General features: G+C 43.9%; 1 protein-coding gene across 3 annotated transcripts in view; it reads right to left on the bottom strand.

Moving 5' to 3' along the window:
* Positions 1-381: 381 nt before the first annotated feature.
* Positions 382-21,555, bottom strand: part of LOC120033302 (SH3 domain-binding protein 4-A-like) — a 32,717-nt gene continuing 11,543 nt past the window's right edge. For 2 of the 3 annotated variants that reach the window (XM_038979579.1, XM_038979580.1), the window contains exons 2-5: positions 16,743-16,956; positions 14,204-16,611; positions 2,669-2,857; positions 382-2,376 (exon numbers count right to left, since the gene is read on the bottom strand). In XM_038979579.1, the coding sequence (XP_038835507.1) occupies positions 2,152-2,376; positions 2,669-2,857; positions 14,204-16,611; positions 16,743-16,866 (2,946 nt within the window). In that variant the 5' untranslated portion in view covers positions 16,867-16,956 and the 3' untranslated portion in view covers positions 382-2,151. The remainder of the gene's footprint in view (positions 2,377-2,668; positions 2,858-14,203; positions 16,612-16,742; positions 16,957-21,555) is intronic. The other variant, XM_038979581.1, reaches the window with a different exon arrangement.

Genomic DNA, 21,555 nt, shown 5'->3' on the forward strand with positions numbered 1-21,555 from the left:
ATGAATTCCAGATTGTTTTAGCTTAATTCATTAATCAGTTACCTCATTAAAAGTACCTTTTTTTATGGGAATACAAAAAAAAAAGGTGGGATTCCTTTTGCAAGTCTACAATTAATTGTGTTATTTAAATTCAGTATGAGATTGATCTCCTGAATCAGCCTGATGCAAGTGCTTAGGAATGCCTTAAATTAGAAAACAAGCCAACTGGCCACTAGCCCAATAGTCCAATACCTCCTCCTCAGAAAACACTGTAGCCTAGGCTACTCTCTCACTCCTTTGTGTAGGGCCATACTGAGACAAATCACGTTGAATAATGTCTGTGAATGTCGAATCACGGAACACAAATTCCGACCATGAACCTGCCTGACAGAAGCACTTTAGAATTGTCAGTCATTTTATTGAGTCAATACGAACCAACGGGTAAAGACAACAACCAATAGAGGCATCGATGTGCAGAACTTGTCAATCTGTACCGTCACAGACCAGTGTGACCATTTAACTACGCAAATAATACTATTAATATTTCATCTGAAATTCACAAAACATACAAAATACAGCTCTTGCACTGAAAACACACAGTAGCGTTACACGAAGAGAAAGACTATAAAGATTAAGAGCTCCGGAGTTTGAGCTTTTGATTGATATCATTGAAAATGCAAAACACAGCAACCAAAATACATTCATGAGCAAATCAAGGACAAAAAGGCTTCATTAGTTCACCAGCTTCAAAATGGCGGACCAAACAATTGAAACCATCACAGCCAATTTAATTCCTCAAAATAATTGTTCATTCCGTTACTGCCGGTTAAACAAATGAAATGAAGAGACCATGTTGTGAGGTAATTCTGCTTTTCAACTTTCAGAAAACAAAGAGAAAAGATCCTTGTTGGATACATTATGTAATTATTATTCAGCTTTTTGTGGCACGCATTTTGTCCTAAAGTGAACATAGAGGAAACTAACCAAAGGGGGGTTATTCTGAACTTATGATACTTTTGTGTAGAACAATAAGCTGTGATAGCTAGGCTAGCACCTAACTGTTTTGGCAAGCAAAAAGTACAAAGAGGAGTCAAAAAGAGATTTGAAGCACAAGAACACTTAAGGGGGATAGAAATAGAAATCCAAAGAGGTTGCGTATAATATAATGCACTTCATAAATCAAGTTTCTGTACATTTTTCATTTGAAATATATCTATATATTTAGTGGAAAAAAAGCAATAAAAACGAGTGCTATGCCACTTTCTGTAGAAAAAAAATGCGTAGCAAAAGACGATACAGATTAAAAACCCCCCTTTAGAAATTGATTGTAACATCAACCATTATGAAATCACATCGATATTGTGGCTTAATAATAATCTAGTGTAAATTCCAATAAGAGTGTTGAGTGTTTAAACCCTCTAGAGAAATAGACCTACAGTTTATATCTATGTGCTCTGTGTGAAGTGGTGGTAACTGGTTACAAACCATTGTAGTCCTGTGCAACAGGATGGGAGCAGGGTCAAGAGTTGAACGTTCAAGGTATAACAGCTACGGTCAAGGTCCGATTGGTGATTGGTCATCCTGAGGGCTGGAGGAGGCCAGTAGTAGTCCTGCTGGATCCATAGTGCCAAGCTCCAGAGACTCAGTGTGCATCCTAAATGGCACACTATTCCCTATATATCGCACTACTTTTGACCAAGTTCTTGCAAAAACTAGTGCACTACTATGTAGGGAATAGGGTGCCATTTCTGACATAGCTTCAAAAATCTCTGGGTGTGAACTCTAACTTCAAGTTAAACCAAACGTTCACCTAGTCTCCCACTGACGTCAATGCATGACTAAGTTAACATTTCACGTCAGTGGAAATTAGGAATCACCCCTCAGCTCCTGAGACTCACTACTTCCTACATAGTGCATTGCTTCTGACCAGGCTCCAGCCAAAATGTGTGGCCTACTATGCCTGCATTTACACAGGCAGCCCAATTCTGATCTTTTGTTCACTAATTGGTATTTTGACCAATCAGATCAGCTCTGAAAAAGATCTGATGTGAAAAGATCTGATGTGACTGGCCAAATGACCAATTAGTGGAAAAAATATCAGAATTGGGCTGCCTGCGTAAACGCAGGCTATTTTGGGAATAGGATACCATTTCAGACGTAGATGGTTTAAGATCAAATGGCATAGTCCCCCTGTCCTACAGGGCTGAAGGCAGAGCTACGTAACGTATCTAGGCTGTTGACCAGAATGAGCGTTCCGGTGAGGTGCTTCCAGCGCTTGGTTATGGGATTCTTCATCCGGTCCAGGCCCAGGTGCAGCTCCTGGATCACGTCCCGGTAGCTGTCCCCAATTTGAGCCGCCCAGGTCAGCAGGAAGTCATAGGCTGGCTTCCACATTGACTGTCAACATAGGATCAATCAATCAATTGACTGTCAAAGAACAAACGATCAATCAATCAATCCAATGTACTTGTAAAACCCTTTAAGATCAACAGAGGGGACAGAGAATCATTCCAAATGTGCGTCTAAGGTCAAGTCTGACTGGCTGATATAAAAGAACACTGCACACAAGAACCAGATGGCAGGGTTAGCATTTTCTCACGTCCATTTTGATTACCGGTCTGAGGCAGCCAACACCAGTCACACCCAGTAAATGTTACAGTACCTAGAAGTAATGGGCTGATAATCTCACCTCATTGTCCACCAGGCCGTTCTTGTCCCTGTGCGGAGCCTCGTATTGCTCCATCTGCTGCTTGTTCACCCGGGCCAGCTTCTCCGCCAGCTCTCTCCAGCGCGGGGCCACCTCCACGGCCGTGGTCAGCAGGACAAAGTCCATGATCAGCCTGGCCACCAGACCCTGGCAGTCCATCTTCAACAGGGCCTAGAGGAAAGGCCACACAAAGACAACTTGATTTACTAATTCAGGCTTTTAATTCCTGCTGGAGCATAGGTCGTCGACAACAGAAGACAACATTTAGCCACGACACAACAGTTCAACAACACACCCCAAGGATCAGCAAAGACACACCATTGTGTCACACGGTGTTCACCATTAAAGGGGGTAAAGACATGACTATCTAGACATAGTGAAAGGAGTGGGGAGGAACAGCATTAGGGGGCCAGGGTATTGTCTTGATACAATACATTTGCGTCTCTAACTACGGCTACACTATCCCTCCCGACTCTCTACAAAGCCTGCTGTGAACTCTGAGGGTGATTTATAGCACGATTCAGAAGAGCCTCTCTAGGTCTTACCACACAAACACACATATGTGTTGAACAAGAATAAAACCAGGAGGCCAGAGAAAATACACTAGTAGTCCCCTCCTCTCTCCACCAGAAACACCACAGACGAACAGGGGATGAAAGAAACAGAGAGACAGTTAATCAAGTCTATCAGGATCCCACGAGGAGGTGGGCTGACATACAGCATGTCTGCACTGTGTAGGCTACAACCCAGGAGGGCTATAGAATATCAAAGGATAATGGAAAGTACAACCCAGTAAAAACAATATGTTTTATGTACAGGAACTCGTGTTTTCAAGTCTGAGCCAACCAGTTTAAGCCTGCCAATAAGAGACCGCATATTTTTCACCACTAAATCTTACAAAACAGTTAATACATAAACGTTTTTTCCACTTCAAAGTCTCTTTGGAGAGTTTGCCTGCCACTTGACAGGATCTACTGAGACAGGTACACTATCTATATCTTGCACAGTACTGTATGTAAATAGAAGAGCCAGCATTTGTTTGCTTTGCAGAAAGAGAATGAGGCACACTGAGAGCTGAGTGCCTTCTGCATCCCAAATGGCACCCTATTCCCTATATCGGTGTTTCTCAACTCCAGTCCTCCAGTACCGCCAACAGCATATATTTATGTTGTAGCCCTGGACAAACACACCTCATTCAACTCATTTAGGGCTTGATGAATAGTTGAATCAGGTGTGCTTATCCAGGGTTATGTTGGGGTACTCGAGGACTGGAGTTGGGAAACATTGCCCTATATTTATTACATTTTATTTAACCTTTATTTAACTAGGCAAGTCCCCTATGGGCCGTGGCCAAAAGTAGTGCACTAAATAGGGAATAGGGTGCTACTGGGACACATGCACTGTCTTCAAAGCATTCCAGTGCTACTCCAGTCACCTCGGCCACCTGGCCTGACTCTGAACAGCACTGTTTTAATGAGCTGGCCTCTGTTCTGCACTGACTGCTGTATCAGGACTCACATTTCTGTCAAAGTTACTAAAATAGGACTGCAGCATAACGTCCACCATCACCACCACCTGTCTGGCTACTGGGCCGGCTTCTACCGCCATCTGCCAACAATGGCAACTGAGTCAACCGTGAATGACACAGTGGAGGGACTCAGTTCAATCACAGACCTAATGCTGTGTCATTCACACCATCTGACACTGGTCTGGCAGGGACAAGTAGTCAACATGGTAGCGTAGTCACTAGGCTAAGTCCCAAATGGCACGCTATACCATGTATCAGGGGTATTCAACTCTTATCCTACGAGGTTCGAAGCCTACTGGTTTTCTGTTCTACCTGATAATGAATTGTACACACCTGGTGTCCCAGATCTAAATCAGTTCCTGACTAGAGGGGAACAATGAACAAAATGGTGTGGAACTGGCTTCGAGGTCCAGAGTTGAGTTTGAGGGCCCTATACAGTGTACTACTTTTGACCAGACCCTTATGGAGTGCCCTTTGGAACGCAACTCTCGTTACCATGTCACAGTTATGTCATATAGCCTTCAACCAGCAGGAAGATTAGTTGAATCACTGTCTCTTAAAACCTCTTAACTCAACATCCATCTTCATAGTCCTTCAATCACTTCCTGTCAGGGAAACCTCAAACCGAGTGACATGTCATTTTCCCATACAGTGCTGAGGAGTTGGGTCATTTATTCCATGGCAGCAGATAAACTTTGTGATAATGTACTATGGTTTATGCAGTAGTCTTTTATGAAACCAATAGCTAGTAATGTCATATTCCATTTTCTTTATCTTCAGAGGTACTGTATAAAAAAGGAATCCAGCTCTTTTGAATGACCTCTTGCACAGTTCAGTGAGCGATCTCATTTATTTTTCAAACATTCCAGAGTGCAATGGAGCCTTATAAAAACTTCCAAATCCAAAAGGCCTTATGCCATTCACGTTTACCTCTCGTTTCAACTCTTAACCTAAACCTATGATAAAACTACGTGACTCGCTGAAATGTTCTGAAGCATATCCTGTGTGCCTGCGCACACACACACACACTCAGACAGTTTCTCATCCGTTCAGAGAGCGGCACCTGAATGCCAGTGGTAAGCAGGCTGATGAAAATGAGGAAGCTATAGTGACATCCTTCAAAATGTCTCTGTGTGTGTGTGTGTGTGTGTGTGTGTGTGTGTGTGTGTGTGTGTGTGTGTGTGTGTGTGTGTGTGTGTGTGTGTGTGTGTGTGTGTGTGGATTACTCCATCTCTTTGACTTGATCCACATGTCCACTGGGGGAAAGCCCTGACAGACATGACTGACATCTCAAAAATACCCTGTGCACCAGAGCTCTCAGAGGCAGTTATCTCTCTAAGCTCCATTCCAAATGAGCCTGTCTGGCTCTTCTCCCTGCATTTAAAAGGCAGGGAAAGGAGCGTGCACACATACACACAAACACACAGTGTCCCTGAGACTAACATCAGGGGAGAGGAGAGACAGGAGAGGGGAGAACACAGTAAGAAGGACCCAACCTCCTCATTAAAGTCAACCAGGGACTTTATAGGTGAGGAAAAAGTTATCTACATCAGCAGTCTATAAACTTCTCTGTAGTTTGAAATAGGGAAAAGTAGGCCCAACGGCGACTTTCAGTCATTCTATTTAATGGTGCGTACAGTACATAGGATGATGGCAGTGGTGACTGAAATCATTGCCATATCTGTTTGTCAAAAGTGTTTGTGCAAAGTAATTCTCAACTTGCAGTGTCTTACTACACACAAAATGTATTACATGTATTTATTGTTTAATTTTGTATTCATTTGCTAGGACTGTCTGGGAGTGGTCTGAATAAGGAGGGGAAAACAGATAACTAGCTGTTATTAGCAGAGAGATTTGGAACTCCATCCCACCAAAACAGGCTGAAATGTCAGGCGGTCTTTTCAAACTCTTCCAATAAAAGGGCATTTTGGTCATTTTCACAATTCCACAGTATTATTCCAACCTCATAGTGTGGATATATACAGTTGAAGTCGGAAGTTTACGTACACTTAGGTTGGAGTCATTAAAACTCGTTTTTCAACCACTCCACAAATGTCTTGTTAACAAACTATAGTTTTGGCAAGTCGGTTACGACATCTACTTTGTGCATGACGCAAGTCATTTTTCCAACAATTGTTTACAGACAGATTATTTCACTTATCATTCACTGTATCACAATTCTAGTGGGTCAGAAGTTTACATACACTAAGTTGACTGTGCCTTTAAACAGCTTGGAAAATTCCAGAAAATTATGTTATGGCTTTAGAAGCTTCTGATAGGCTAATTGACATCATTTGAGTCAATTGGAGGTGTACCTGTGGATGTATTTCAAGGCCTACCTTCAAACTCAGTGCCTCTTTGCTTGACATCATGGGAAAATCAAAAGAAATCAGCCAAGACCTCAGAAAAAGAATTGTAGACCTCCACAAGTCTGGTTCATCCTTGGGAGCAATTTCCAAATGCCTGAAGGTACCACGTTCATCTGTACAAACAATAGTACGCAAGTATAAACACCATCGGACCACGCAGACGTCATACCGCTCAGGAAGGAGACGCGTTCTGTCTCCTAGAGATTAACGTACTTTGGTGCGAAAAGTGCAAATCAATCCCAGAACAACAGCAAAGGACCTTGTGAAGATGCTGGAGGAAACAGGTACAAAAGTATCTATATCCACAGTAAAACAAGTCCTATATCGACATAACCTGAAAGGCCGCTCAGTAAGGAAGAAGCCACTGCTCCAAAACCACCATAAAAAAGCCAGACTACGGTTTGCAACTGCACATGGGGATAAAGATCATACTTTTTGGAGAGATGTCCTCTGGTCTGATGAAACAAAAATAGAACTGTTTGGCCATAATGACCATTGTTATGTTTGGAGGAAAAAGGGGGAGGCTTGCAAGCCGAAGTACACCATCCCAACCGTGAGGCAGTATCATGTTGTGGGGGTGCTTTGCTGCAGGAGGGACTTGTGCACTTCACAAAAAAGATGGCATTATGAGGCAGGAAAATTATGTGGATATATTGAAGCAACATCTCAAGACATCAGTCAGGAAGTTAAAGCTTGGTCACAAATGGTCTTCCAAATGGACAATGACCCCAAGCATACTTCCAAAGTTGTGGCAGATGGCTTAAGGACAACAAAGTCAAGGTATTGGAGTGGCCATCACAAAGCCCTGACCTCAATCCTATAGAAAATGTGTGGGCAGAACTGAAAAAGCGTGTGCGAGCAAGGAAGCCTACAAACCTGACTCAGTTACACCAGCTCTGTCAGGAGGAAAGGGCCAAAATTCACCCAACTTATTGTGGGAAGCTTGTGGAAGTCTACCTGAAACGTTTGACCCAAGTTAAACAATTTAAAGGCAATGCTACCAAATACTAATTGAGTGTATGTAAACTTCTGACCCACTGGGAATGTGATGAAATAAATAAAAGCTGAAATAAATCATTCTCTCTACTATTATTCAGACATTTCACATTCTTAAAATAAGGTGGTGATCCTAATTGACCTAAAACGGGCAATGTTTACTAGGATTAAATGTCAGGAATTGTGAAAAACTGAGTTTAAATGTATTTGGCTAAGGTGTATGTAAACTTCCGACTTCAACTGTATATAAAACACAGGAATATCATGTTTTTGACTAGACTGGGTCTTTTATATGTGTACTGTAGTATTACAGGGATCATTTGTAAAAGAGACCTGGGTCTCAATACGACACCCTGTGTAAATAAAGGTTAAAGAAAGAAAGAATCTAGAGGTCTCTTTCTGCTACCCATAGAGATCCTCATATGATATTCATTGATGAGAGAAAAGCAGTCCACTTGTATAGTCTAATGTCTTACCACTCTGTGGAGTCTGCAGGTGTCTCTCTCTGTCTTTCTGGTTGGCCGTTGGGATCTATTTCAGTGATGAGCAGTGGGATGGCATTTCAATTGTCCGCTACCTGAGCAACGCCATCCATCACATTGAGAATTCTCAGCGGTGTCAGTTTGCGTTGGTCGCTCAACCCCCCCTGGCCTGCGATCTGGCCTGACCAATGTCTCCTTTCCTCTCCTCACATTTCAACTGACAACACCTGTCAGACCATGCTAGCGACTCAGAAAAAAGGGAAGGCAGGCTAGTAAATCCAATAGAGCACAGCGTTGTTTAGGCTAGACAGAGCTATGGATATGGTGCTCACACCTGTGGATGAACGCTTTGTGAGGAATTTGAATCATAGGCCACTTAGCTGATAAGTGATAATCTCAGTTATCTTCTATTAAGAGACTTTTATATAATAATCAGATACACTATATATACAAAAATATGTTGACAACCCTTCAAATTAGTGGATTCGGCTATTTCAGCCACACCCGTTGCTGACCGGTGTATAAAAACGAGCACACAGCCATGCAATCTCCATACACAAACATTGTCAGTAGAATGGCCCGTACTGAAGAGCTCAGTGACTTTCAACGTGGCCCCGTCATAGGATATCACCTTTCCAACAAATCAGTTTGTGTCACGTTCTGACCTTAGTTCTTTTGTATTTTCTTTGTTTTAGTATGGTCAGGGCGTGAGTTGGGTGGGTTATCTATGTTTTGGGTTTCTATGTTGGGTTTTTCGTTTGGCCTGATATGGTTCTCAATCAGAGGCAGGTGTTAGTCATTGTCTCTGATTGGGAACCATATTTAGGTAGCCTGTTTTCTGTTGTGTTTTGTGGGTGGTTGTCTTCTGTGTCTGTTTGTTCACGTTACGGGACTGTTTCGGTTTTCTATTCTATTCACTTTGTTATTTTTGTATTGTTGTCGTGTTCAGGATTATTAAATATAATGGACACTTACCACGCTGCGCATTGGTCCGACCTTTCTTACTCCTCGTCAGATGAGGAGGACGAATTCCGTTACAGTTTGTCAAATTTCTGCCCTGCTAGAGCTATCCTGGTCAACTGTAAATGCTGTTATTGTGAAGTGGATAGGTCTAGGAGCAACAACGGCTCAGCCACGAAGAGGTAGGCCACACAAGCTCACAGAACGGGACCTCTGAGTGCTGAAGCGCGTAGCGTGTAAAAATCATCTGTCCTCAGTTAAAACACTCACTACCGGGTTCCAAACTGCCTCTGGAAGCAACGTCAGCACAAGAGCTGTTCGTCGGGAGCTTCATGAAATGGGTTTCCATGGCTGAGCAGCCGTATACACGCCTAAGATCACCATGTACAATGGAAAGTGTTGGTGTAAAGCTCCAGCCATTGGACTCTGGAGCAGTGGAAAAGTTCTCTGGAGTGATGAATCATGCTTCACCATCTGGCAGTCCGACGGGCAAATATGGGTTTGGCGGATGCCAGGAGAACACTACCTGCCTGAGTGCATGGTGCCAACTGTAAAATTTAGTGGAGGAGGAATAATGTTCTGGAGCTGTTTTTCATGGTTCAGGCTAGGCCACTTAGTTCCAGTGAAGGGAAATCTTAACGCTACAGCATACATTGACATTCTAGACGATTCTGTGCTTCCAACTTTGTGGCAACAGTTTGGGGAAGGCCCTTTCCTGTTTCAGAATGGCAATGCCCTCGTGCACAAAGCGAAATCCACAGAAATGGTTTGTTGAGATCGGTCTGGAAGAACTTGACTGGCCTGCACAGAGCCCTGACCTCATTCTCATCGAACACTTTTGGGATGAATTGGAACGTTGAGTTCAAACTAGAGGTCGACCGATTAATCGGAATGGCCGATTAATCGGGGCCGATTTCAAGTTTTCATAACAATCTGAAATCGGTATTTTTGGGCGTCGATTTGCCGAATTATTATTATTATTATTTATTTTTTTACACCTTTATTTAATCTTTATTTAACTAGGCAAGTCAGTTAAGAACACATTCTTATTTTCAATGACGGCCTAGGAACGTTCTGCCTCGTTTAGGGGCAGAACGACAGATTTTTAACCTTGTCAGCTCGGGGATCCAATCTTGCATTGATTACATTGCACTCCACGAGGAGCCTGCCTGTTAGCGAATGCAGTAAGCTAAGGTAAGTTGCTAGCTAGCGTTAAACTTGTCTTATAAAAAACAATCAATCAATGACTGTCATTGCTCCAATGTGTACTTAACCATAAACATCAATGCCTTTCTTAAAATCAATACACAAGTATATATTTTTAAACCTGCATATTTAGCTAAAAGAAATCCAGGTTAGCAGGCAATATTAACCAGGTGAAATTGTGTCATTTCTCTTGCGTTCATTGCACGCAGAGTCAGGGTATATGCAACAGTTTGGGCCGCCTGGCTCTTTGCGAACTAATTTGCCAGAACTTTACGTAATTATGACAACATTGAAGGTTGTGCAATGTAACAGGAATATTTAGACTCATGGATGCCACCCGTTAGATAAAATACGGAACGGAATAAACGTTTTGTTTTCGAGGTGATAGTTTCCGGATTAGTCAAAGGTATATGGTTTAGAGAGAAATAGTCGACGTGTTATAATTCCTGTAATAACTTGCGGCTGAATTTGAAAGGGGTTCCTTCGTTATTTTACCGTTCATGTCTTCCATAGAGAATGTCTTGATCTACTTCAAATAAGGTCTGTGTTTCGTGCAGGCTTAAACCGCCTCGACGTTTTGATACCCGTGGAAATCTCACTAGGATAAGGTAACGTTTGTCAACATATTTTCATAAATCCACTCTACACATTTTTTTATCTTCGCTTATATTTAGCCAATATTGATCAGAGTTACCTTATCCTATGGATATCTACAGTTATAAAATTGGCACGGTGATGTAAGCCTACATGAAACACAGACCTTATTTTAAGTGAATCTAAAAATATCCTATGGAATAAATGAAGGAACCGCTTTTCAGATTTTGCTAGGTGTCATGGGAATTATGACTCACACTTTGGTTGTCAATTCTTACCATGCCCATTATTAAAATAGGATTTCCTGCATATAGAAATTAAAGTTTTTGTTTTCAACATTCATCACAGGTAACTTAAACTCTATTTTTATTCAAACAGTTGAGACTATTTGTCTCCTAAGCAGACTCTTCAGTATCATTGTCACTTCAGAGCTGTGTGTGTGTGTGTGTATTTATGTATTATATTAAGTTAAAATAAAATTGTTCATTGTTCATTCAGTATTGTTGCAATTGTCATTATTACAAAAATGTGTGTGTGTGTATGATATATATATACGTACATATATATATATATATATTTTTTTTTTTTATAAATCGGCCGATTAATCGGTATCGGCTTTTTTGTCCTCCAATAATCGTTATCGGTATCGGCATTGAAAAATCATAATCGGTCGACCTCTAGTTCAAACATCAGTGCCCGACCTCAATAATGCTCTTGTGGCTGAATGGAAGCAAGTCCCCGCAGCAATATTCCAACATCTAGTGGAAAGCCTTCCCAGAAGAGTGGAGGCTGTTATAGTAGCAAAGGGGGAACCAACTCCATATTAATGCTCATGACTTTGGAAGGAGATGTTTGATGCTTTTGGTCATGTAGTGTATTTTTTGTTGTTGTGTTAATTCAGACAAGCATATGACCTAACCACGGTTCTGTTCTGTCTAACGATGCCTACTAACTGAGCTTTAAAGCTTCTTAGTTTAGTTCTTGCACACACGTTTTGATTAACACTTTTAGTCCAGAGAAGTAATTACTACTGTGTGAGAATAAGGTCACCAAAAGGGCAAATTACTACCTTTGAGGCAAGGCCACAGAACCACAGAATGACCACAGAACAACAGAAAGACCACATAACTCTCACTACACTCACCATAGACTCTCACTATAATGACATAATGTGCTTCAATATTGTCAAACCTTTGTGCAACCATCTCCCCCAAAACCTATATACAGATCTCGTATCTTAATTTGAGCCAGTTTCACATCGCAGATAAATAATCTTGTAGCAACAGGATATGTCAATTCTTATGTGGAATATAATTAATGAAAAAAATGTATAGGATCAAGGAAATGACTAACTTTAGAAGCCTTTTTAAACCTTGAATACATTACACGTTTTCATTTCTTCTTGCTATGCAGGAAAATTCCTGCAACAACAGGAGGATCAAAGTAAGACACGGCATCTGTAGACTACAACACAGCAATATCAATGGTCCTCAAGATCCTTCTCTAATGTACAGTATTTCAGGGATCAGTATGGACCAACAGTTGTGTCACTGATGTTATATCTGGTGTGTCTTGGCCTGATCAGGATAGGCAACAGCACTCTGTTTCTACTGTGGCTAGAAGGCGATCAGGACTGGCTGGAATGAAAAGATAAGACATGGATCTAATTCAAAGACCGCTTCCAGGCCACCATTAGCAGAGATGCCAACAACCAGATGCCTCCAGGTTTCAGGGATACAGCTCATTCAACCTAGCTTCCTTTTCCACTGAAAACCGGATGTGGGAACTCCACTCGTGTGTTTTCTTTTACGCTTGCTATGTTAGGTTACTCCCAGGCTAGTGGGCACATTAAACAGATCTGTTTGTCCACCATAAATAATGTGTGTGTGTGTGTGTGTGTGTGTGTGTGTGTGTGTGTGTGTGTGTGTGTGTGTGTGTGTGTGTGTGTGTGTGTGTGTGTGTGTGTGTGTGTGTGTGTGTGTGTGTGTGTGTGTGAGAGGAGGGGTAGTACGAGGGCTTTGGGCATGGTTCATTGCTTTCTGGGACCAATCCATCGTCATCCCTTTGTCTACTCAGCTTATCATGCCTGATGGCAGAAAAATGGTTGCTTGTTTGAATTCTAGTCTGCCTTTGATCAGAATACCATTGAAAGGCATAGACACCTGATATATTTCATGCCAAAATAAACTGATATATGCTAGCTCTTACTGATCAAATGTTTCCAAAAGCAAGCATTGTGAAAACGACATCAACCTCACTTTCACAGACAGATCCAATTTCTCCACAGATCCAAATTCAAGCAACGGTTGCCTGTTTGTGACTGATGCAATGTGGGCTATAGTTACATTACCAAGCACTTCTGTCAAAAACTTTAAAAGGACAAGGGTGACTGGAGAGAGAGAGAGAGAGAGAGAGAGAGAGAGAGAGAGAGAGAGAGAGAGAGAGAGAGAGAGAGAGAGAGAGAGAGAGAGAGAGAGAGAGAGAGAGAGAGAGAGAGAGAGAGAGAGAGAGAGAGAGAGAGAGAGAGAGAGAGAGAGAGAGAGAGAGAGAGAGAGAGAGAATATGCTTGTCTGAATTAACACAACAACAAAAAATACACTACATGACCAAAAGTATCAAACATCTCCTTCCAAAGTCATGAGCATTAATATGGAGTTGGTTCCCCCTTTGCTACTATAACAGCCTCCACTCTTCTGGAGAGAGGAGGCTGAGAGAGGGAAGTGGGAGGCATGTTGAGTCAACACTTTCTGTCACAACAGCAACTCTGCCTGCTTTGAGGAGAATCTCTCAGGATATTGTCGCCTCTGTTTGTGAGTTGCACTGAAGGAGGTGGTGTAGCTGTGTTTTTGTGCATTGTAAGTCACACCACACTTATTCTCCCAACCAGTAGGCCTACTCTTAAGGCACCCTGAGGCGATAAGGGAAAACTGCTTACCACATGTGACTGAATAAGCTGAGTACAGTAACATATCAGCCCCCCCATCTCACAGTACATCACAGCCCATTGCCTCTGACAGAATGGGAACACCATGTCAACATCTGCTGCTGATGGAAAATAGGGAATAAACACAGAAGCGCTACCCATTTCCAGGTGAAAGTGGAATTTCCTATTTTTTAGCTTTTGATAAGGTTTCTGTATTGAACCATACATTTGAATCGCTTCTACAACCTAAGAGGTACAATGTGCACGATGAGGGGTTTCCACACACACACACACACACACACACACACACACACACACACACACACACACACACACACACACACACACACACACACACACACACACACACACACACACACACACACACACACACACACACACACATCAGAGAGAGAGAGAGAGAGACAGAGAGACAAACACACACACACACAAACGTACTGTCATGAGTTCCTTCTGGAAGGTCTTTCTCTCCTTGATGTCCACGTTAGTGCAGTCCTCCTTGAGCTTCTCCAGAACCGACGCAACCTTCTCAGGCTCGTTGTCCAGTTCTGTCCGACAGAAATAAGACAAAGGTAAGTTCCCATATCCCAGTGCATCTGCAAAGGCCTTCCAGTTCCCTATATTCTCCATGAGTACCGTCCTCACAGAGGCGTAGATGTACGTGAGAAATTTGCAAGGCTTCAGAATCTCCTCCACTAGCACGGTAGTCGTGAGGTCCGGACCACAGAAATAAATAGGCTTGACTTTCCCCAAAACCAGAACGTTTTTCGCATGAACAAGCCCGGTCTTTCCCTGATAATATCCAATATACCACTCTTTGGTCCACAGTTGTCCTCGTAGTTTGATTTTCTCCTCACTCAGCAAGGCGATCACGTCTCCCTTCTTGTATTCCAACAGGTATGTGCTCTTGTTTTGCCTGATCACAGTTTTGAGCAACTTGCCAAACTTCAGGTTGGTGATGCAGCGCTCCTGAAACTGTGGATATTTGGCAGTGATGGCCAGAGGTGACAGAAGAATCTTACCTACCACCTCTTTCTTCTTCAGGAACCTCCTGTGGCCGGTGTTCCGCGCTCCACTCTTCGGAGGCGGTTGCGGTGTTTGGACACAGAACTGAGCCAGGATACAGTCCAGGCCGTCTTTGACCTGAACCTGCAAGGTGAAGTCTGAGATGTCTTCAGGGTTGTTGGATGTGATCATGTAAATGAGTCGGCTAACCTTCCCCAGTTTGACCTGGGAACCCCGAATAATTCTGGCTTGCTCATTAGCCTTGATCATATAGGTAGACATGTTGGAGTATAGACCAACCTGGAGGTCCTGGGGCCGTCCCAGGAAAAACTGATGCTTCCCCCACAGCGTGAGCGCCACTGGAGGGGTGGAGTGGGCCTGCTTCCCCACCTCACTCACCAGTAGGGTGTTAGGGGCACAGTCATGCCCAAATAGGGCCACGACCGTCTTGAACGAAGGATGGATGTGCTTGGGCCCATAGACACCCAGGGTGACTTTCTTCAACACATTGTCCCATACAGTTGTATTAAGGTTGACGTGCTGGGCCTGCACCACTACTACCACGTACATACACGGCTCCAAGTTATCCAACTGGACTTGTACTGTGTCCTTGTATAGGTAGGCATGTGGGATGATTATATAGGGTCCCTCCTTGCAGTCACTCCGGACGCAGAGCACCTCGGCTACCTGACCGCTGTCTTTCTTCACCGTCACGGACACAGTCATCTCCAGAGTGATGAAGGACTTGGTCTCCATGTTGGACAGTTTGATTTCCACCACTGGGCTAACCGTGGAGCAGTGGTCATTGTTCAGCTCCAGTGGAGGGTCCAGTAGGGCCTTCATGGAGATCTGCTGGGTGTCTTCAGGACCCACGTGTCCCTCAGGGACATGGACGCTGATCTGGGTGTCTGGGAGCTGAACGGCCCCTCCACGACTGTCTAGTTTACAGACAATGTTGGTCTCCACCGGCTGAGTCTGTCCCCAACCAGGGCTCTGCCCCAGAGAGTCCAGGTCATGGCAAGATCTGGCCAGCTTCCGATGGTTTAGCCACGCAGTCCTGAAATCCTCCCTGCTCTGAAACTGCTCTGGCGAGGGAGCCTTGAGGCCAGTGAAGAACCCGGAAGAAGGCAAAGGGGGGTTGGATTGCGTCTGTAGGACGGACAACTCCGATAAACTGTACGATCGCTTGCTCCTGAAGAATGGGTTATCCCTTCGTAGTGTCTGTAAAACCTGTTGGTCCTGGTTGGGGCTGGTGGATGTCATCATGTCAAAGATGTTGCAGTTACTGAAGCCATTGATCATGGTGGTGCTGGAGGTAGAGTTAGGTACCGAGGGGGAGACTGGGGATTCCAGGGAGTCAAAGACCAGCAGGTCCGTGGACCTTCCCCTCTCATTACAGTTCTGGTCCAGAGAACCACGTAGATGAGCACTGTTGATGAAGGGGTTGGTGGAGGAGGTATGGAGGGAGAAGGGGTTGCTGTTAAAATAAGGCGAATAAGGAGTGGTCTTAACGGATACCCCTGTCCACTCCCCTAGGAGATCCAGCTCCTTAGCCACTTCGTCTGTACACTCCCCTAGATTGTCTATCATGCCACTATCACTGAGCGATGAGTTTCTACAGTTGATGGGCTGGACGTATGCTGAGGGGATGTAGCCCATCTCTGTGTTGTTGTGGGCATACCACCACTCTCCACCCGACGTGTCCATCACATAAAGCCGGTCACCTTTGGAAAACTTTAACGTGGTAAAGCTAGACGGGCAGTAATCTTTGATGGCGACTACTTCACGAGCAGTTACGAGGGACTCTGAATTGTCCAGCCGTAAGGCACTGGAAGAAGGCACTGGATGAAAAGAAAAAGAAGATCAAAAATTCACATAAACATTCTCAATTCATCCTCAATTCACATTTAAATCAGTATATCTTTAAATGCTGAATAACTGTCTGGTACATTAGTCAGTATTGAATCCTGACCTTTGACATCTGTGAGGCTAGCCTCAGAGAGCCCTTCGTTGAGATCAATGAGCGTGCCCTCTGATTTGCAGCGAGGGAGAACATGATTACTGTTGGTCACTCTGATGATCCGGTGGGCCGCCATCTTGGTGCGAATTGCCCGAGTTGCAGTCGCACTACCACTCTTCCATTTCTCCAATGATGATATTCAGTCTTTGGCAGCTCTCCATTGTATCTATACGAAAGGAAACAAAAAAGAGAACATCTTCATTAGCTGTGACTGATCCATTCTTGTAAGAGCCATAAATGATCAAATCATCACAGTTTACAACATGGTTTGATTCAGTAAGAAGTGGGGACAGTCTTGGCTAGGGACTAAAATGAATGGGATTCCAGTAGATGCCAAATAATATCCAGTGAAGAGAATAAACATTCTGAGCAGTGCACCCTGCCTTGGAACAGTTTAACATCTTATGACACTCATAACCCACTGTTCACACACTGGTTGAATCAACATTATTTCAAAGTCATTTCAACGAAATGACATTGAACCAATGTGGAATAGACGTTGAATTGACGTCTGTGCCCAGTCGGTCTTCTGCTATCTTAACACCTTTCCAATTACTTTACAGTCATTGGTGTCCTCAATATGCCTGAATTGGCTAATTCTGAGTTCTGTATCTGTGTGCAGTTGAGGATGATAATTGCATATTTTCCATCTCCATTCTGTTGCTTTGCGAAGCATAAATCCTCAGGGAGGGACACTGAATCACATGGAGGATAAACAGGAAATCATGGACCATTCCCTTCTTAAATCTTCTCAGATGTACAATATTCAGTAAAAACCTAAGTGCAGACTAGATACAGTGCCTTGCAAAAGTATTCTCCCCCTTGGCATTTTTCCTATTTTGGTGCATTACAACCTGTAATTTAAATGGATATATACACTGCTCAAAAAAATAAAGGGAACACTTAAACAACACAATGTAACTCCAAGTCAATCACACTTCTGTGAAATCAAACTGTCCACTTAGGAAGCAACACTGATTGACAATAAATTGCACATGCTGTTGTGCAAATGGAATAGACAAAAGGTGGAAATTATAGGCAATTAGCAAGACACCCCCAATAAAGGAGTGATTCTGCAGGTGGTGACCACAGACCACTTCTCAGTTCCTATGCTTCCTGGCTGATGTTTTGGTCACTTTTGAATGCTGGCGGTGCTCTCTCTCTAGTGGTAGCATGAGACGGAGTCTACAACCCACACAAGTGGCTCAGGTAGTGCAGCTCATCCATGATGGCACATCAATGCGAGCTGTGGCAAGAAGGTTTGCTGTGTCTGTCAGCGTAGTGTCCAGAGCATGGAGGCGCTACCAGGAGACAGGCCAGTACATCAGGAGACGTGGAGGAGGCCGTAGGAGGGCAACAACCCAGCAGCAGGACCGCTACCTCCGCCTTTGTGCAAGGAATAGCACTGCCAGAGCCCTGCAAAATGACCTCCAGCAGGCCACAAATGTGCATGTGTCTGCTCAAACGGTCAGAAACAGACTCCATGAGGGTGGTATGAGGGCCCGACGTCCACAGGTGGGGGTTGTGCTTACAGCCCAACACCGTGCAGGACGTTTGGCATTTGCCAGAGAACACCAATATTGGCAAATTCGCCACTGGCGCCCTGTGCTCTTCACAGATGACAGCAGGTTCACACTGAGCACATGAGCACATGTGACAGACGTGACAGAGTCTGGAGACGCCGTGGAGAACGTTCTGCTGCCTGCAACATCCTCCAGCATGACCGGTTTGGCGGTGGGTCAGTCATGGTGTGGGGTGGCATTTCTTTGTGGGGCCGGACAGCCCTCCATGTGCTCGCCAGAGGTAGCCTGACTGCCATTAGGTACCGAGATGAGATCCTCAGACCCCTTGTGAGACCATATGCTGACACATGCACATTTGTGGCCTGCTGGAGGTCATTTTGCAGGGCTCTGGCAGTGCACCTCCTTGCACAAAGGCGGAGGTAGCGGTCCTGCTGCTGGGTTGTTGCCCTCCTACGGCCTCCTCCACGTCTCCTGATGTACTGGCCTGTCTCCTGGTAGCGCCTCCATGCTCTGGACACTACGCTGACAGACACAGCAAACCTTTTTGCCACAGCTCGCATTGATGTGCCATCCTGGATGAACTGCACTACCTGAGCCACTTGTGTGGGTTGTAGACTCCGTCTCATGCTACCACTAGAGTGAGAGCACCGCCAGCATTCAAAAGTGACCAAAACATCAGCCAGGAAGCATAGGAACTGAGAAGTGGTCTGTGGTCACCACCTGCAGAATCACTCCTTTTTTGGGGGTGTCTTGCTAATTGCCTATAATTTCCACCTTTTGTCTATTCCATTTGCACAACAGCATGTGAAATTTATTGTCAATCAGTGTTGCTTCCTAATTGGACAGTTTGATTTCACAGAAGTGTGATTGACTTGGAGTTACATTGTGTTGTTTAAGTGTTCCCTTTATTTTTTTGAGCAGTGTATTTGGATTTCATGTAATGGACATACACAAAATAGTCCAAATTGGTGAAATGAAATGAAATTTTAGAAAATTATAAAAAATATAAAAAAGGAAAAGTGGTGCATATGTATTCACCCCCTTCACTATGAAGCCCCTAAATAAGATCTGGTGCAACCAATTGCCTTCAGAAGTCACATAATTAGTTAAATAAAGTCCACCTGTGTGCAATCTATGTGTCACATGATCTGTCACATGATCTCAGTATATATACACCTGTTCTGAAAGGCCCCAGAGTCTGCAACACCACTAAGCAAAGGGCACCACCAAGCAAGCGACACTATGAAGACCAAGGAGCTCTCCAAACAGGGCAGGGACAAAGTTGTGTTGAAGTACAGATCAGGGTTGGGTTATAAAAAAAATATCTGAAACTTTGATCATTCCACGGAGCACCATTAAATCCATAATAAGAAAATGGAATGAATATGGCACCGCCCCAAACCTGCCAAGAGAGGGCCGCCCACCCAAACTCACAGACCAGGCAAGGAGGGCATTAATCATTAGAGGCAACAAAGAGACCAAAGATAACCCTGAAGGAGCTGCAAAGCTCCACAGCAGAGATTGTAGTATCTGTCCATAGGACCACTTTAAGCCGTACATTCCACAGAGCTGGGCTTTACGGAAGAGTGGCCAGAAAAAAATAAGCAAACATGTTTGGTGTTCGCCAAAAGGCATGTGGGAGACTCCCCAAACATATGGAAGAAGGTACTCTGGTCAGATGAGACTAAAATTGAGCTTTTTGGCCATCAAGGAAAACGCTATGTCTGGCGCAAACCCAACACCTCTCATCACCCCGAGAACACCATCCCCACAGTGAAGCATGGTGGTGTCAGCATCATGCTGTGGGGATGTTTTTCATCGGCAGGAAAAAGGCCATGGTGGCGAAGTAAATACAATATAGCAAGTAAAACACTGGAATGGTAGATTTGCAGTGGAAGAATGTGCAAAGTAGAAATAGAAATAATGGGGTGCAAAGGAGTAAAATAAATAAATACAGTAGGGGAAGAGGGTAGTTGTTTGGGCTAAATTATAGATAGGCTATGTACAGGTGCAGTAATCTGTGAGCTGCTCTGACAGCTGGTGCTTAAAGCTAGTGAGGGAGATAAGTGTTTCCAGCTTCAGAGATTTTTGCAGTTTGTTCCAGTCATTGGCAGCAGAGAACTGGAAGGAAAGATGACCAAAGGAGGAATTGGCTTTGGGCGTGACCAGTGAGATATACCTGCTGGAGCGTGTGCTACGAGTGGGTGCTGCTATGGTGATCAGTGAGCTAGATAAGGCGGGGCTTTACCTAGCAGAGACTTATAGATGACCTGGAACCAGTGGGTTTGGCGACGAATATGAAGTGTGGGCCAACCAATGAGAGCGTACAGGTCGCAATGGTGGGTAGTGTATGGGGCTTTGGTGACAAAATGGATGGCACTGTGATAGACTGCATCCAGTTTGTTGAGTAGAGTGTTGGAGGCTACTTTATAGATGACATCCCCGAAGTCGAGGATCGGTAGGATAGTCAGTTTTACGAGGGTATGTTTGGCAGCATGAGTGAAGGATGCTTTGTTGCGATATAGGAAGCCGATTCTAGATTTAATTTAGGATTGGAGATGCTTAATGAGAGTCTGGAAGGAGAGTTTACAGTCTAACCAGACACCTAGGTATTTGTAGTTGTCCACGTATTCTAAGTCAGAGCCGTCCAGAGTAGTGATGCTGGACGGGCGAGCAGGTGCGGGCAGTGATCGGTTGAATAGCATGCATTGAGTGGGTTAAGGGAAAACATTTAAATATCTTGGAATGGCCTAGTCAAAACCCAATCCAATTGAGAGTCTGTGGTATGACTTAAAGTTTGCTGTACACCAGCGGAACCCATCCAACTTGACGGAGCTGGAGCAGTTTTGCCTTGAAGTATGGGCAAAAATCCCAGTGGCTAGATGTGCCAAGCTTATAGAAACATACCCCAAGAGACTTGCAGCTGTAATTGCTGCAAAAGGTGGCTCTACAAAGTATTGACATTGGGGGGGTGAATAGTTATGCACGCTCAGGTTTTCTGTTTTTTTGTGTTTGTTTCACAAGAAAAATATTTTGCATCTTCAAAGTGGTAGGCATGTTGTGTAAATCAAATGATACATCCCCGCTCCAAAATATATTTTAATTCCAGGGTGCAAGGCAAGAAAATAGGAAAAATGCCAGGTCAGATAGGTTCCTTCCTTGACATAGCTACTGTCTTGACAAGAATTTGGACATGACTTAGTGTCATTTGACTTCATTTCACATGTAACATTTAAAATGTA

Source organism: Salvelinus namaycush, chromosome 40 (assembly GCF_016432855.1).
Source record: "Salvelinus namaycush isolate Seneca chromosome 40, SaNama_1.0, whole genome shotgun sequence".
In the NCBI taxonomy this organism is placed as follows: Eukaryota; Metazoa; Chordata; class Actinopteri; order Salmoniformes; family Salmonidae; genus Salvelinus; species Salvelinus namaycush.